The following is a 17,825-nucleotide window of genomic DNA, read 5'->3' on the forward strand; positions in this document are numbered from 1 at the left end:
TAGAGACATCCAAGGTAACCTGTTTGTCGAGATCCGTGTTCCCGCCCTGCACTCCTCGGACAATGGTAGCTACAACGCGCAAAAGCATACAACTCTGGGGAGGTTCCGCTACATACCCAACGGATTGGATGTCAAGGGGTCGAGACACGTCCATTTCTGGCTCTGAGCGAACAGCGCCTGACACCACAGCGTTTTGTGGAGTTGGTGAGTGCGAACGCGGCCAAGTTGTATGGTCTTTATCCCAAGAAGGGCGCGTCCATCCCCAGAGTCTCAGATGGTGATATCGTCATCTGGTATCCATCCCTTGAGTCGTTCCAGGTCAGAAATGAGAATATTCACAACAATGTTGATTACGCTCCTTTTGAAGGTAGAACCGTATCGCAGTCGCCGAGGTATACTATCACAAGGGGTGAGGTTGTCTTGGGCCGAGATAATAGTGGAGTTGTTGGGCAGAAGGGTTATGGTTGGATTATAATATTTATTAGAATCACGTGTTAGGTGCGATATACTCGATGTTCCTTCACTTAACCCCCTGACAACAAGTCTTTGCTCTAGACCCCTCCCTTTGCAGCCGTTCCGAAACAGAGACAGGCTTGTCTCACAACTGCGAGAAACTAATGCAAGAGTGCATGTGCAACTTAACGCCTTTCAAGCCAATGGATGTCATGTCGACTACAGTCTTGGCATGGTATGTACAGTTCATGATATCAAACATGGATATTCTAAACTACATAGATAGGTCATCAAGGCCTCGTTAACCCTTGGTTCATTCATTCGTCCAATCCCATCTTTTGATCAACCATAATGTCCCCCAGCTTGAACTTGGTCATTTCGTTGAAAAGCAAGCAGATTCACCTCTATTCAACTCCAGATGATGATGTGAATACCCATACCCGATCCCAAACGCCAGCCACCCTTCCGAAATAACACCCAGAGTATTTACCAGAATTCTATGCCAGCTCCTGAGCTTTTGGCTTGATGGACTCGCCACCTGCTTCGGCGATGACAGGTTTACCACCAGCCTCTGGAATCACGGGGTCACCGCCAACCTCGGGGATAATGGCTTTACCCCCAGCTTCTTGGATGACAGCCCCCTGGTAGCCAGGAGCTAGTAACTGCTGGTCAGGGTGCAACTGCTGTCCAGGAGGCGGTACTTGATGGTAGGACGGGCTGGGGCTCGGTGAGGCGTAGGAAAGGCGAGGATCGTAAGGAGCATTAGGGTCGGTGTGGTAGGCGGGATACTGCTGGCCACCCAATGCGTAGGGATTCTTGTTGTCGTAATACCCGGCCGCGCCCTGGGGTATCTGGTTGTAACCCCCAAGGCCGCCGAGCCGCTGGGCGAGAGTTGGTTGGTAACCTGGAGGGTTCGGGTGTTGCCTCTTGCTCCTTTGGCGGAGGATAAACCAGAGAAGGATTCCGGCGAGGCCAATGGCACCAACACCGCCTACGACGCCGCCGACAATTGCTCCCACGTTCACCTCCTTATCGTCCTTGCTGTCCGAGTCGGCATCACTAGTAACCGTAGCGGCGGGCTTGTCGGTGCCGGTAGAACCAAAAAAGGTGCTTGAAGGGTCGGTTAGGACGAGCTTGCTGTAGGTGACCTTGCTTTTCTGCGAATTGTAGGTGGTCTCGGCCTTGAGGGGACTTGAAAAGTTTTTGCTGTTACACCAGTAATCTTGAATGCCGCCATCAAACGTGATGGTATTGCAGTAAGGGTTTTCAGTCTCGGTGCTAGATTATCAGTCAGTTTACAGTGTAGCTTAGAAGCGCCGTGCGAGGGCGTCATACCACTTCAGAGTGAACTCGTCAACAGCACAGCCATCGTCACATTTACTCGAACTGTAGAACTCCTCATAATTGACACAGCTCGCCCGAGTCGCGCAACCGTCCTCGTTGCAACAAGCAATGGCGCCAGAACGACTCCGCTCGGGGGTGATGAAGATGCAAGGCCTATCCGTGTCATCGCAGACAAACGGAGCACCGAGTCGACCGGAAATGTAGCCGCAGGTGGCATCGGGGGCGACGAGAACAGTCTTCGGGTCGTCTTGGTTGGCTCGTCGGAAGAATTCATGAAGTTCCGGAGGAGTGGTAGGCGCTGGGCTCACGCCGTCCAAGGCGAGAGCGACTATGCTGGTAGGCTCTGGGTAAGCTAGATGCCTAGCATTGGCGGTGGCCAACAGAGCCACAACAGTGGCAGCGAATTCAGAAGCCTTCATGGTCGCCGAGTTTGGCTTGAATTCTGCTCTCGACAAGCAGTCAAGCAGACCAAGAAGAGCCAGGCGGAGGAACTGGAAGAAACGGGGCTGGGGCAACGGCTGCCAGCAGGCATGGGAGAGTTATAGCAGGACATTCCCCACCTCGAGTCGTCACTGCTCGACCTTCAGGGCTAATTAAAGTGATGAGAGATTCCCAGGTTCCATCTGTACCGATGCAGACACCGGGGTAAGCAGTAGAGTGGGCCAGGCATATGGCTGTGTGGTTGGCAAGGGCTTCCGGGAATCTCAATGGACAGAAACACCCGGTTCCCCTGATCGTTATTGGGCTTGAGAACGCAGGGTCAGGGTCAGCCTGTCTCGACGGGTGAGAAATTTTGGTGCCAGCTCGAGTAGAGGTGATCCCGCACTGTGGCTAGCGCCAGAGCAAAAGGCTATTGCCATAGTCGTGCCTCGAATCCCTTTACTCGGCTCGTTCCAACATCAGAGCGGGTAGTTGTTGCCGAGATATGGACACCAACTGAAGAAACAACACAATGGCCCATGGTGTCGTCCACATCCACATCCCCATCTCCATGGATGAATGTCTGGGCCGCCAGTGGGCCACGCACAGCCTCCCAGGCCCAGTCGAAACAAGCCAACCCCCGAGTCTCTAGCCCCGTAGGGCAAAGAGTGGTTGCGCCAGCCATCCACGTCCGAAAATAAACCCCTGCAGCTCATCCACCATCGCCTTACCCAAGCCCAGCGTCAGCACAACGACATTGTAAGGAGCCGCCAGCTCTCTCTAGCTTGCATCATCCATGACACGCCGCTGGGAGGCGGGAGTGCCGGGGCCAGCACATCCTGGCCCTACATGATCCCTCTCGTCAGCAACTTTCAGCTTCCCAGTCCTTGCAGCATATACCCGTTTGCGGAGCCTGCATATGGATGCCCGTCCAATCAATACCACAAGAGACTGGGTGCACCAAAGGCCTCAGCCTTTTGTCGTTGTCACTGCATTTACTCCGACGTGAGCAAGCTCAGCCTCAGAGGAGGTTACCATGTGGCGTTGGAGCATGGATCGGCCGTCGAATGCTCCGCGCGTCAAGAGGTCAGCCCTAGACAAGATTGACAATTGAAGCTTGGGTTGGAGAGATGAAGAATGCTTGGGCCGCTTGAGGGATCCATTTCGGCTGGTTAAGGTACCCAGCCAATCATCTGCGACTAGGTTCATCCCGCCAGTTGAAGGCACGAGTCGTCGATGGCTTTCTTGCAACATCATGGTCAACATTGAGTTGCTCAGATTCAACTCATCGATGAGCTCTTTCTTGTCTTCCGCGAAATATATGACACCCATGATCATGTTTACCATGAGGCCGTTGCACTGGTGTAGCAGTCGAACCGCGTGGTTGAAACATAACGCTGGGGCCCACGCCCTATGAATTATAGGCTACCTACCAAGCATGGATCAGTTTTAAAGCCAAGTTACTCACTCAACCTTCATACGCGCTCCCGATGACCCGAAGCCATTCCTGAGCATCAACGGCCGTCTCCAAGTCTGCCCAAGCAGGGGCGTTATTCGTGGCAACATCAACATCTTCCCGTGGTTCGGCATCGCGCGTCAGACCGGCATCGGTGTCTGTCCCCCTGTCGGTCGTCGGTTCAGCAACCCTCCCTGGCAATCATAGTCGCAAATTGAGTACAAAATCGGCGTAGCTCGTTGATCCCAATGCACAGTGTCAACACAGCGCCCCCGACCAAAAACCAAATATGCGACCACGTGAGCTTCAAGGAATCCAGCGATACAACCGGGATCGCAATTGCAACCATGGCGACACACCCGTATTCGATGAACCTGAATAGTGGACGTTGCGTCATGTCGAATAGCTTGTGCTCAAGCGTTCGGGCTACACACACATCAGTTGTGAGAAGTGGAAGAGAATTGACTGTGGTGGTCTGTACCTGGAGGTACTTCAAGGCCATCTCCAAAATATATGAGGAGGGATACTCCAATGGCGATTACCAAAGAAAAGAAAAGTATGAAAACTGGAAGATAATGAGTATAGACAAGCGGAATCTCCCCTAAGCAACATTCACACCCAGCAATGGCCGGCACGTCTCCCTAGCCCGCGCTATCGGTATTATTGAATCGATTATCCATGGCGATGTCGATTCCAATACGTCGTGTTTGTGCACTGGAAACTGATCAATTGATGGTGAATGGTTGGAGATGGATGGTTGTGAAGTGGAGCAAGCTGCTGCAATTGGTGGTTGAAATAGGCACTCGCCTGGGGTGCCTGCCTCCTGCAAACGCTAAAGTGGCAGTGGAAAGTGCTACACCGTGAACCGTGCCTTTCACAACTCAACGCCAACGCGTATAGACTTGGATAACCCAACCGACGGCACCAACCGGCATGGTCGAGATAGGGAAGCAGCTGGAACAAAGAATTTCTCTGTAGTTTGCCAGATAATTAATTCCATCTGGCTTAGATCGAGGACGTGCAGGCTCTCCGTGGGCTCCACACGCCACCAACCTCATCTCTTCAACTTCATCATCTCTCTTCCTCTCACTTACACACACATCCTCCATCATCCTCATGACAGACCTCCTCCAGATCCTCCCCTCCTTCCCTCTCCGCCCCTTCGCCGCCCTCCTCCCAACCATCGAGCACAACGCCCTCACCACCACCGACCTCCTCACGCTCCACCCAGCAGACATCGCCAAGCAGACCAGGCTACCTATTCTCGACCTCAAGCGCCTCATCGCTGCCGTCCAGGCTTCGCTCTGCGACGACATCACCCCTCAGCGGCCGCTTCTGGACCCGGATCCGCCTCCTAGCGTTATCAGCACCCTCGACCATGGCCTTGACGCCGCCCTGGGCGGAGGCGTGCCAGTTGGTGCCGTGACCGAGATCACCGGTGAGAGCGGCGCCGGCAAGACTCAGGCTCTACTCTCTCTTTGCCTCGCCGTTCAGCTTCCGCCACCTCATGGGCTCGGACGTCAGGCTCTCTACATTTCAACCGAGGCTGCCCTCGCCACAAGCCGCCTGGCCCAGATGCTCAACGCCAACCCCATACTCCAGCAGTATGATGAAGATGCACGCCCCTCACTTGATGCTATCCACAGCGCCGTCACCCCAGACTTGGAAACTCAAGATCACATCCTGGAATTTCAGGTCCCAGTCCTCCTGTCTCGCCACGACATCGGGGTTGTCATTCTCGACTCGGTCGCCGCAAACTACCGTGCAGAGTTCGAGCGTCAGGGCTCCCACGGCTCTAACATGGCCGCTCGCAGCGCTGAGCTCGTACGTCTGGGTGCCCTCCTCCGCGATCTATCCCGTCGGCATGGCCTTGCCGTCGTTGTAGCCAACCAGGTTGCCGACCGCTTCTCCTCCAGCTCTGCCTTCCGACAGCATGCCCCTAGAAGCAGCGGCGTCCCGGAGAGTCCGCTGGCCTCACGCAGCATGCCTCCTCCTCCCTCCATGAACCTCCCTAGCACTCCCTCATCCTCCATCCCCTTCGCTCTACAAGACCCGGACGGCCCTCCTCCTCCGCCTGCTCTGATGCTTGACCATCAACAACGCTGGTTCACTGGCTGGGGCGATGATCCTCATGCCTCTTACTTGCTCAAAACGCCCAGTCTAGGCCTTGTGTGGTCCACCCAGATAGCTTGTCGCATCGCTTTGTTCAAACGACCCGTCTATGGCCGCTCTAGGCAAGCTGCGCCTATAGACGCAGATGACGATGGTGACTTGCTGGCGCCCACTCTAAAGGGATGGCGAAGGTGGATGAAGGTTGTCTTTTCATCACATGCCGCACCCACTGGCCAAGGACTCGACAATGCAGTCGAGTTTGAAGTCACTATGGGGGGACTGAAGTCGGTCGACGTTAAGAAGGCCAAGAATAAGCAATAATCTTTGATATAATGGGAAGGGGGTCACCAGAATTTCTTGCTTCTTGTTACCATGGAGTTCACGGGCACATACGGAGCATTCATGATGCAATGGATACCACGTACAATAGACACCAACACGAGGCCCAGGAAAAATAAAATCATATATCGATACTTCAAATTTCCCCATAAGAATGCTTTCTGTAAGGTATACAAAGATCCATGACTCCATTTCTCATGCATAAAACTCTGCCCAGCTCCCCTCTACGTCGGATGGGGAAACTCATCCTCCATCTGAAGCCGCACTCCCACATTCATACTGATGAGCTCCTGCACAAGCAGCTTGGCCGCGTACGGCATCGTCATCTTGGTCACCTCCCTCGTGCTCTTGCAGGTATGGCAGTAACCCTTGTATCCGAACAGACCGCACTGCTGGCAAATATCAATCTCTGTGCCGTCCGAGCTGATCATGAGTCGTTCCAGCAGAAGCTGAGAGGCGCCGTAGGCGATCAGACAATCACGCTCCATTTCACCCAGACGCAGACCACCTTCTCGGGAACGACCTTCGGTGGGCTGACGCGTCAGGATGGCCTTGGGACCTCTGGATCGAGAGTGCATCTTGTCCTGAACCATGTGCTTCAGGCGCTGGTAGTAGATGGGACCGTTGAAGATGTACGCCTCCAGTGGCTCACCAGTCACGCCTGATGTGAAGTAATCCTTGCCCTCCCACGAGAATCCGTGGTCAACAAGGACCTTGCTCATCTCTTCAAGCGGGTGCGATCGGAAGGCATCACCAAATCCGTAGTCGGGGCGGCCATGGATAATAGAAGCCTTGCCCGTCAAGCACTCAAGCAGCTTTCCGACTGTCATTCGAGACGGGAAACCGTGAGGGTTCATGATGATATCAGGGGTCAGACCCTTGTCAGAGAAGGGCAGGTCCTCCTGGTCGACAATGATGCCAACCACACCCTTTTGACCGTGACGAGACGAAAACTTGTCTCCCAGCTCTGGACGACGAGTCTGTCTGGTCTGGACCTTGATGACTGTAGTGTCCTTCTCTGTCTGTGATACCATCACCTTGTCAATGTATGCCGGATCGGCAATACGGTACGAGACTGAAGAATCGCGGTATTCGCTGGGTCCTCGATCCATTCCGATGCCGGTGCTTGTCTGGTCAAGTGGTGTTTCCTTCTTGATCATGGCCTCACCATTGTGAATTCTGTATCCCACAATGGCCAGACCATCGTCATCGAGACCCTCATGCTTCTTGATTCGTTGTTTGACCTTGCCTTCTTCATTTTGGGGATCGCCGATGCGCTCTCGGCGACCATTGGGGTATTTTTGTAGCTCGGTCGTGTATTTGCGGAAGACTTGGCAACGTCCAAATCCTCTGTCGATCGACGCCTTGTTCAGAACTAAAGCATCCTCGATATCGTATCCAGAGTATGACATGACGACCACAGTCGCGTTCTGGCCTGCGGGAAGTTTATCATAACCGATGAGCTGGATGGTCTTGGAGATAACCATAGGTCGTTGAGGATAGACGAGTGTGTATAGTAGAGTGTCGATTCGGTTGAACTGGTTATAGGCGATGGCACCAATGGCTTGTTTACCCATAGCACATTGGTAAGTATTACGGGGCGATTGGTTGTGATGAGGGAATGGAATCAGTCCTGCAACTGCACCCAGGATAGTGAACGGCTCAATCTCCAGATGGGTGGTACTCTGCGTTACTTGGTCTTCGTAGATGGTGATGAGGGCGTCGTTCTCCTCGTTCACATCCAGGTACTCGACGACGCCCTGTCTCAGGAAATCATCAAAGGTGACTTTTCCAAGTTGAAGAAGCCGAAGGTGCTCTGGCTTCAGCTTCTGTTGCCCATTCTTGACAATGATATAAGGACGGCAAATTCGACCTTCATCAGTTGCGATATGGATGGCGTTGAAGTGTGTATTGATGTTGATGCCCACGAAGGGAGAAACACCGCCTCTTCGTCGCAATGTTCTGAACCTCTGTGCGAACCTCTTCGGATTCCGTGTCAATGCGAATGGCGTACCATTGACATGGATGATGTAGCTCCCTTCCCGGTGCATCATTGAACCAGAGAATTTCTCGATAGCCTCAACTTCCTTGTCGATCGTCAGGATGGTCTCCTTCACGGGTCCTTCCTCGACATTTGTGGTGATATGGGTCATCAAAGCCAAGTTCTTGACCAGGCCGCAGGCTTCTCCTTCAGGGGTATCCGAAGTGCACAGCATACCCCATTGCGACGGTTGGAGCGCACGAGGACCTGAGACCTTTCGCGTCTTCTCGAACTGACTGCTGATTCTCGTCATCATACCAAGAGCAGCAATATAACTGAGCCGACTCAGGACGTGGGTCACACCAGCTCGGTTCATGTTGAATCGCTTAACGCTCCAGTTACCAGTTTGGATGGCCCGGTTGATTCCTATTCCAATAGTGTTGGCATGATTGCTAATCATGTGAACAGCATCCAAGGGAACTGCGCGGTTGTTCTTCTTGAGAAATTTATCGATCGACATCTTGACCTCGACAGTGAAACGCTTGAACAAATCTTCAAAGAGGAGAGAAAGAAGCTGACCAGCAAGCTCAAGTCGCTTGTTGCCGACAAAATCTCTGTCATCGACCAGCTTGGGGTTGTGGGCAGCCATGAGGACCTTTCGGGTCATCATAGCCACGTAGATAGCTTTGGGATAGAAGTCGAGCTCCTCGATGGGAACGTGGGCAATAACAAGGTTGGCAAGGGCGTCGAGACCTTCCTCGACATGGTTGCGACGCACTTGAGGGCCAAACTGACCCTTGCGCGATCCCATCTTCACTCTGGCACCGATGTACTCTAGCGCCTGATGCTGGGTAAAGATGCCCGCTTTTGTCGCCTCGTCAAAGTTGACCAGAAACTCGTCTTGGTATCTGCCATCGGATCCCGCAACAAGCTCCATGATCTCCATGTCTGATTTTCCACCAAGCGCCTTAAGAACAATCACGATGGGGATTCCCTCCACAAGGACGTTGTGTGTGAGGAGAATCCTGTCCTTCTTCAGGGTGACATAGGTCTTCGACTTTCGTTCGTGGGTGGAACTGGTAACTGAGGCGGAAATAACGTTGTTCTTCTCGTCCGCTTCGACAATGACACGGTTCTTGCTCAGTTGCTCCTGGATAAGAATGACCTTTTCCGTGCCGCCGATGATGAAGTAACCACCAGGATCGAGTGGGCACTCGTTCATCTCCTCCATCTGTGTATTGGTGGCACCCCCGAGTCGGCACTTGGAGCTCTTCAGCATCACGGGCATGCGGCCCAGGGGAACGTTCTTTCGCACGATCCTCTGCTTGTCTCGAATGTATTGGATATCGACGAGGATTGGTGCGGCGTATGTCATATCTCGGAGACGGCACTCCATAGGAGTGACATCGGTGTGCGACTTAGCATCTTGCCAGTCCTGCCGTCTGGGGCGATCGACTCTAATATCGGTGAATCTGGGAAACCATGTCAGTATAGGTCAATATCGCGATCTATCCAGGACTTACTCAAGCCAAAAGTTGCTGTCCACGTCGCTGCGGATGGTCCGGTTGGCGCGAACAATATCCTTGATCTCTTGTTCAACGAAGAAGTTGTACGAGTCGATGTGCCTGCGCCTGGTGTCAGTAATTGCGGATCGGAGCGACCGGTTATTCTGATTCTATGCGAAACTTACTGCTTAACGAGGCCTGCGATCAGTTAGCATCTTTGCCGTTAAGCATGATGGAGGCTGCTTGCTTACCCTTGACTTTTAGGAAGGCTGGTAGAAGCTGAAATTTATCCTCCTTGGTGGAGATGGGATCCGTGAGCTTCTTTCCATTGTAGAAAGGCTCCAGGAGGGCCTCGAATCCATCGTCTACCAAAGGCATATTGATGGTCACCGCGAGAGACACATCTATGGCGGGAGAGTCGGGCTATTGTGTTGCGATGACTACTTTTTTTCAGGCAGCTCGCGACAGCTTCGCAAAAAGTTCTTGCCCCGCGGTGGCAGGTGGAGCCGTCCTGCTCTGTTGCGCCGCGGTGGGGGACGAGCGATAAGATAGTGGATCACGTGCATCTCTTCAGTTCACTCTCCTACCCTAGGTAGGTTCGTGGAAGTTGAGATAGCCCGGGACCAGCTTTATTCCTTGCGTATCATATCAACGTTTCTCCTCGTGTGTCCTATGAATGCGAACGTCTTCCACTTCACTTGCTGAGTTATCTTTCGCCTACATATTGCTTCCAGGTTCGCACACTCGCGAATCGCAGTTACCCATGCGGCTAAATGATGTCTTCCGTATGGATTTTGACATTTACGCACCCAGGCCCATCTTCCTATGTTTACGATTTTGCCTTTCCGGTCGTTTCCCTCTCTGCTCTTGAAATATGCCGGCAAGGACCGTACGAGGACCCGTTGAGTGGATGAAGCCTGCATGACACTGACGGGCTGCCCCGGCTCAAGGTGGATGACTTACATCTAGACGCAAGGGGTCATAACCCACAGTGACGAAAGCCCCGGGAACAAGACATACGACACACCGCAAGCCAATGCGCAAATATGCCAAGGACCAAGAACTATCAATGATCAGTTGGCCGTATTCGGCCCTAGGTCGCCAAATCCAAGCGATATGGTTGGCTTCAGGGTAGGCGACGTTGTGCATTATGGTGCAACAGGGCTCGACGGGGGATCTCCGCGCTAAGACTTCGCCGGTGCGGGACGATGCAATGCCCGTCGACTGTTTTGCAGATTGCCTGGCCAAGTAAAGGTTGCAGAGCATCGAGCCAGTGGCGTTTTGAAGATGGTTCGAGGAGTTTTGACAGGTTCCTGGTTACCAGTTGAACTCGTCTGAGGGTTACCATCATGCAGCTCGTGATGAGTAGCCATGTGACGAGCACGTCTCAGGCAGAATCGACACCAGATCGGTGATCTAGTCAATGAACTAACCATGTGAGTCGCACTCGAGGCATCAGCGTCACTCGAAATATGCGCAATAGACTAGAAACCAACAACCAACAAACCGCAGTTGTCTGACCCTTCTGGACTGCGCGGGGTGACTTATATCTCCGGCATCGCTCGTGGGGTTCAGTTTTCGCACATGTCGAGTTGACCAGGGCGGCAGGGATAGTTATGAGCGTGTGCAGATATTCATCTGCAAGGCACACACATCTAAAGCAAGCCCTGCGGTGCGGCTGCGCTTTCGAACAACGAACACTGTTTCTCTGCCTGCGAGATGAATTGGCATGTCTTTCCCAGCACGTTGCCGACACAGACACTGGTCAACGACGAGGTGAGCACGCTGCGGCCCGCGAATGTAAGGGTCCAAGGAGATTTGGGCTGCACGGCGGGACGAACCAACAACCTCTGGCTTGGCGCTGGCAAGGAGCCCCTCTAGCGTGACTTGATCGGACCCTGACTCCTAAGCTGCGACGTCGAAGGGTGGGACGGCAACACGACTAGCCTGGCGGGCCAGTCGTAGGGGCGGACAGTAAAAGTCGGTGAAGGGGTTGAGCTCTTTCGAAAGTGAGGGGGAGAGAAGCGGGCACCAGCCAGAGAGGAGACAGGAAGCAAGTGGAGGATCTTGTCAGGTCTTGCTCGGTTGTTAACAAAAGAGCGCGTGCTGTTAGAGTCGACTAAGCCACTGCCGAGCTGTTATTCGATGAGGCTTTTTGTCAGAAATGTTTCAGGATGAGGACGCTGCAGGAGATGGCTCAAAGTTGAGATCGCCAAAGAGCTTGCGGCTCTACTAGGCCGGAGCAGGGTTCTAACCTAGAGCTGCAATATCATGTCGTGAGTATATCATGTGTGTTATAGCTACCAAGCAGCTGTGGTAGTGCCATTCGCAACAGCGTCTGGGATCAGGGCAGGCCGATGGCCGGCAGTGGCCAAACTAGCTCAACCGCACCCCATGTGCAACTGATGCACCCAGCCTGGGGCTGCGGCGGGATTGATAACGGGGTGGTGGATATCGCACCGATCAGGCCGAGGGACGACCAGGCTTTGTAGCCCAAGACCGCGGAGTCACAGCAATCCTCGTCTCGCAAGCTTCAATCATTGGAGAGAGGATGCAAGTCAATTGGCTGGAATGTCGGCGATAGTCGCGAGGCGCTACTGCGCGAGATGTGAGGGAAGAACGAAGCCAACACGGACCAAGACAGTGGTCGTTCAATGACCTGTCCCTTGTCTGCTTCGATTTAGCAGGAGATGCGAAAGCGCCATAGATCCATGGATCCGTCAGATTTGGATCCCATGCCCAGCCACCACGCACAAGGTGTTTGCGCTTTCAATAAGATACAGTAGTTGAAGAGGCAAGTGAGTTTAGCCCAGAAGGCGCCGCGTGGAGGAATTGCCCGGAGCGGTGAACGAATTAGGTGATGGATCGTCATGTGTCAATTGTTTGTGGCGGATGGCTGGCTGTCAGACGGGCAGCTATTCTTGAATACGGACGGAGTGGCAATCCAGACAGACGATGATGCTTGCCAGGCGGGTAATGGATCAACGGCTTTGGAGGCAGAGACAGCACAGTCACAGTCACAGCTGTATGTCTGAGCGAGCTTCCGTGTTGGTGTTCCTGGTTGATACATCAAATGGAAATCTGGGGACTTGTTAGCTTAGCTTCTGCAGTTCAATATGGATTTTGGGTGACGTGCAGGAGGAACAGCCAAGTAGACACACCAACCAATGAGCGAGGGAGACTGGGAAGATGGGGATGCGCTCGGTCCAAGTCTTGAGAGTTGTGCGTGTGTGCTTGTCTCTGGACTTGCCAGGGGGCACGATATTGATCGCTTGACATGTACTCTGAGGGGCTGGACAGGTTGGTGCGATTGGGGCAGGATTCTCGTCGGCTGGCGCGCAGATACTGTTATCCTTACCTGCTCAAGATCTCGCCATCTACCCGGCCTAAAGAGACGGAACGGGTCTTTCGGGCTATGCGCGGAGGAACCATTGCATTGCGTCCAAGGCAGGCAGGCAGGCAGGCAGGGCCTGTGTTGCCGATCCAGACCATGCACCATCCTGGCGCCTAGGCCCGTCCTGTCGCGATCTGGGGGGCACTCGAGGGTGAGGAGACAGCGTGCTGGGGGTGGGCTTCAGCTAAAGACCGAGCCGAGATGGCTGACAAAGCTGCGTGATCTTGCTGCGATAATAGCTGGGAAGGTAGGTAGCTGAGAGGGCTGGACTTTCCTCTTGCAGGAGAAGGTGATACGCGACATGGATGGCAAGGTCACACAAGACATCCATTGTTGTGTCTTACAACGACCAACCATTCAATTCGGAGCATCGACCTCCATACCAATAGTTATGGATGCCGAGGTCTGTAAAGATTGGCTGCCCAGTAAAGGCTCACAGCCTTGCGACTCTAACAAGCAGGAACGAAAACTCCGGCTGTTTCAGCAAAATCCTCGTCTGCGGTCATTCTTCGACCATGGACCTTTCTCCCTCCAATCGATACAACCCCGGACAGGTGACATCCATCGAAAGCCACGCAGCGACGGTTCTTCAGGCGCCCGCCCTCGGTGACAAGACTACTGTGCCGCTGCCAGGGACCGTGACAGGCCCAATGCAGGAATCCCTGCAACCCTCCACGCTGTTGTCGGCCTGCACTCCGAGGCACGGTGCGATGCGATCCAGCTGCCTGTCTCTCGTCATAGCTTCTGTCGAGTGAGCATCAGGCCAGACAGGGTGGCTTCCAACGTGTCTACAATCAATCTTTGCTGGTGGCCCTTCAGCCCAACACCGGTATCTGTGGAAGGGGAGTTATCCATGTCTGGATGCCCATGCAGACTGCTGTCCGGACCCGGCATTTCACAAGAACGGGCCGCTTGCTAGCTGTGAATGTCTCAACAGCATGCGGCGGGCCCCTCAGCACATGTCGGGTTCGTGCCACTCTCTGCTTAGCCCACAACCCACGTCGAGGGTATTGAACGGGATCAGGCTTGTGGGAGTCGGCAGCAAATTGAGGTTGGGGTAAAGTGATCTGCCTTTTATATCAGAAAGACTCTGGGGAGTAGCAGCAAGGATCTGACCCATACTGCAGAGCCTCCTTGTTTTGTGCCCAAGAGAGCCCTCATGCTTCTGGAAAAAGTCTTGGGGATCCATGGATCCATCATGCTTGAGAGAGCTGGTGGCCGTTGCCTCAGAGTGGACATCATGTCTCCTCCCTTCCCATGGAGCATTTTTGCTTTTTCCGGTGCCTGAGTGCTGGTCCCACTAGTGGGCATGTTAGTGGCCTTTTTGGGCGCCGATGACCACGGATGCGGCGCCTTTGGGCACTCTAGTCAGTTGTGTCTTGTCTTGTCTCGTCTTGCGTGTGTTTGCCTGCAATAAAGGACGACGGTACGACGCTGGACCCCACAAGCGCCATTTCTATTATCAGTTGAGGGCGAGTAAAGATGAAGAAAGAGGCACTCGTGCTTTTGTGAAAAACTAAACGACGCAACGAGTTTATGTCGGTTGCATTTGACGGTTTATTATTGAGGCACTACGTCGTGTAGGTACCTATGAAAGAGAGTACCTATATTGTCCAGCGGAACAGCGTGTGCTACGGCGACCCGACTCATAGACCACATGCACAGAGCCATGAAGGAACCTGGAACCGGCCTGAGGTTCGCTGCACAGAAAAGAAACTTTGGCTTCCCCAAGCAACCCTTGCCCTGACCTACCTGGCCTAGGACCGGGCTGCCGACCTGATCCCATATCCCACTTTCTTCCCCTGGGTCTTTGTATCCTGTTCCTGGGGCGCATTGGATTTCTCTTCTCCATGCCATGCCATTTATGCCATGTCCTGGGCCTGTGTCTGAACCCTGCGTTTCTGGTCCCCCGCCAAGGACTTGCCTCAACTGCCTGCTAGTACATAGCACCCTAGGCTGGTGCCCACAAACACGCGCAACTCCCCACGCTGACGCCGACGCCAAACATCCGCCCGCGTTTCCCATCCCATCCCATCCTTTTTCCTCTGGCCTCGGCCAGGTTTTTCTTCTCTTTTACTCCTCCTGCCCCATCGCTATCTGTCCCCCTTCTCGCCCTTCCTCCCAACCAGCTTGTCGCTCCTGGCTCTCCAGGGCGCGCTGTGAGAGAGTAAGCGTGTAGACGAGTGTACGGAGCACCTAGGAAAAGCCCGAGTGGCCTTGTACGATTGTGTACAATTTCGTGTCTGCGTCATCACCTGCTCGACCTTTACGCCAACTCACTGCCAGATTTACTTCAGGTTGGTTCATCTTTTTTGTCCAGCTTGTCTCTTGGTCGGGGAACTGCTTAACCCGACCTCCATCCCCTTCACTCCCCTTCCCCAAGACGAAAAAAGGTCTGCACTGGCTCTGGTATATGGAATAGGGTCGTTGTGCTGCCACTCTGTCTCTGTCTTACAACTCCTTGTCGTTGTCAGTCTTGCTTCCCATCACAAGGGTGAGGAAGGAAGGGAGGGCGGCACTTGTTGCTTTCCGACACGGACGCCTTCAACTACGCACATCCCACCCACCGCCACCGCCGACGATGCACACGCGGGTAGACGACAACACGCATCCATGCCTGCAACACACACGCACGCACACACAAGCATCCACACCCATGCTAGCTAGCTCCGATGAGACGGCGAGACAACCGACGGACTTGCGCTGGCAAGCCCTACCTGACACTAGAAGGCGATTTGCTTGAAAGACGACGAACAGAGACAGACGGAGTGAATAGCCATGACCCTTTCCAGCTTGAGACCAAAAGCTTCTGCCATCGTCCTGAACACCAACACCCCCTAAATCCCACCTGGCCTGGCCTCCGAGGTACCTGTTTACCTTATGCTTTGCATGTTCCCCAACCAAGGCTTCAGATCCCGAATCCTTTATTCCCTACCTCCCGTACCTTGCGTGCGAAGTCGTCGTTCCCCGTCAAGAGTGGCCCGTGTGGCCCCAAGCCCCATTCATTGCTCATAAGCCATCCATCCATTCATAACCCGTCGTCCATTGTCCATCCAGCTCAAGGATGGAAATGTACCGACCGACACAGGTACCCGCCGACCTACCCATGACACCCTGCTTTGAGTCCGCGGCTGGCCTATTACCCAGTGACTTTAGCCCGGGCGTCCCTCCAAAGCCCAGAAGCCCATGGGCCCCCCTACCTGAAGTAGCCCGGCTCCAAGTCCCCCCCAGGCCCAGTGCCATACCCACACTGACCGCGTTCACCCCGCCTCTCAACAACGTCCCATCGCCTTCGCTTCTTCCTCTACCTACCTTACTCTCCCTCTAAGCGCATTTGCTGATGCTCTTTTGTTTCTCTCATGTCTGCAGTATTATAGACCGAGACCGCTTGCCAATTCGGCGTGTACCACTTTGTTTCTATTAGCCCGCCATGGACGACCTGCGATTCCGCTCCCAACAGTCCCCTAGGAGCAACGACTCGCCAATGAACTCGCTTGTCTCACCTCCTCGTAATACCTCGAGAATGCCCGGTCCTCAAGTCCCATCCCACGTTGGCGCTCACGATCATCGAAACAACCTTTCTCGTCGCTTCACTACCGACTCGGGTCGAGTCCCTACACTCTCTTCCTTGAACGCCATGGCTTCTCCCCAGCGAGGCCCCGATCCGGGCCAGGATTACAACGTGAGTGATACTTGCTCGACTCTGCTGCCCGTAAGGCGCTCTGAGATCCTCTCCGGAGCCCGAATCGCGCGGCTGCGTCGTTGTTGCCCTCTCGGCTGGAAGAAGCGCAAATGCTGACATGTCTTGTGGTAGACTATGCACAAGGTGCAATTGGTATGTTTTCATACGCCGTATCCCGACCCAGTTTGCCTGCCAAATCCAGTCGATTCCTGAACCTCGAGTCCTTGCTTCCAACCACACGAGACCGTCGACATCAATCAGCTCAGAGACCGGGATCATTTGACTAATATCAGAATCAGATAGAGAAAAAGAAGATGGAATATGAGCGAATTCGGGAACAGAGACGGCGCTTCGAGTTAGAAATGCAAAAGCTGGACCAGCAGCAACGGCGCGAAGCCATCGAACTTGCTCAGATGGAAGAAGAGATGGGTCGATTGGGCGGTCATCAGTCTGAGCCCACCACACCACCCGAATATCGCGATAACTCTGGGTTTCCCTCCATTTTCTCCCGACCGAGCCGATACTCGATGTCCAGCTTGACCTCCCCTCCAGGTCTCTTTAACCGCCCTGGCCGCTCCGGCTCGCAACTTGCCTCTCCTCAGTCTGGTATCATGCAGGGTCGTTTCGGATTCGAGGACACCACGACGCAAATGCCTTCTCGCTCTGTGCCGACTACGCGGCGGAACAGCGACGATGAGAAGGAAGAGGCCGTTCGCCAAGACCCTAGTAGCCACCGGTCAACCAATGCGTAAGTGATATGTTTTCGTGCATGATGATTTAGTATCTCGGATTTTGCGTCTGCCTCAAGCGAGGAGTTGCTCTCAAAGTTGCCATGGGCTAGAATGCCTGTGAGAGAGACTTGCTTCGTGCTTCCAAAGCGTGCGCGTTTCATGAGAGATGATTCGGGTGGAGAGTGGACTTCCTTTGGCCTTGGGATTTTCGCTATTCGTAGCGTTGATAACTTGGTCTTGGGTTAAAAGCGCAAGACTATATGCATCGTTTCCCAGCGGAAGCCCTTGCAACTCCAAGCGCTGAGTCGTCCGTGAATCACTCTTAACCACGATATTCAAGGATATAAGAACTCGATCAGTGCGAGTCTACTCCTCACTTTCTCCTCTCGACTTCCCCCTTCACCCTTA

General features: G+C 53.8%; 4 protein-coding genes across 4 annotated transcripts; 2 read left to right on the forward strand and 2 right to left on the reverse strand.

The window, feature by feature from the left end:
- Positions 1 to 950: 950 nt before the first annotated feature.
- On the reverse strand, positions 951 to 2,216 carry LRP88_08622 (uncharacterized protein; the record flags this gene model as incomplete). The annotated part of the gene is made up of 2 exons (XM_083245125.1): positions 951 to 1,731; positions 1,789 to 2,216. 2 exons carry the CDS (start codon positions 2,214 to 2,216, stop codon positions 951 to 953), a joined length of 1,209 nt encoding a protein of 402 aa, XP_083099619.1.
- Positions 2,217 to 4,789: 2,573 nt separating this feature from the next.
- On the forward strand, positions 4,790 to 6,106 carry LRP88_08623 (protein RAD57; the record flags this gene model as incomplete). The annotated part of the gene is made up of 1 exon (XM_083245126.1): positions 4,790 to 6,106. One exon carries the CDS (start codon positions 4,790 to 4,792, stop codon positions 6,104 to 6,106), a length of 1,317 nt encoding a protein of 438 aa, XP_083099620.1.
- A 242-nt stretch (positions 6,107 to 6,348) lies between these two features.
- LRP88_08624 (DNA-directed RNA polymerase III core subunit RET1) lies at positions 6,349 to 9,988 on the reverse strand (the record flags this gene model as incomplete). Its single annotated transcript, XM_083245127.1, has 4 exons — positions 6,349 to 9,577; positions 9,629 to 9,730; positions 9,796 to 9,808; positions 9,862 to 9,988. The coding sequence occupies 4 exons, from the start codon at positions 9,986 to 9,988 to the stop codon at positions 6,349 to 6,351; spliced, it is 3,471 nt and encodes a 1,156-aa protein (XP_083099621.1).
- Positions 9,989 to 16,434: 6,446 nt separating this feature from the next.
- Positions 16,435 to 17,438, forward strand: LRP88_08625 (armadillo-type protein; the record flags this gene model as incomplete). The annotated part of the gene is made up of 3 exons (XM_083245128.1): positions 16,435 to 16,686; positions 16,819 to 16,839; positions 16,986 to 17,438. The coding sequence occupies 3 exons, from the start codon at positions 16,435 to 16,437 to the stop codon at positions 17,436 to 17,438; spliced, it is 726 nt and encodes a 241-aa protein (XP_083099622.1).
- Between the last annotated feature and the right edge of the window lie 387 nt (positions 17,439 to 17,825).

Source organism: Fusarium phalaenopsidis (genome assembly GCF_050370095.1).
Source record: "Fusarium phalaenopsidis strain FUZ10S chromosome Unknown contig_32302, whole genome shotgun sequence".
Classification (NCBI taxonomy): Eukaryota; Fungi; Ascomycota; class Sordariomycetes; order Hypocreales; family Nectriaceae; genus Fusarium; species Fusarium phalaenopsidis.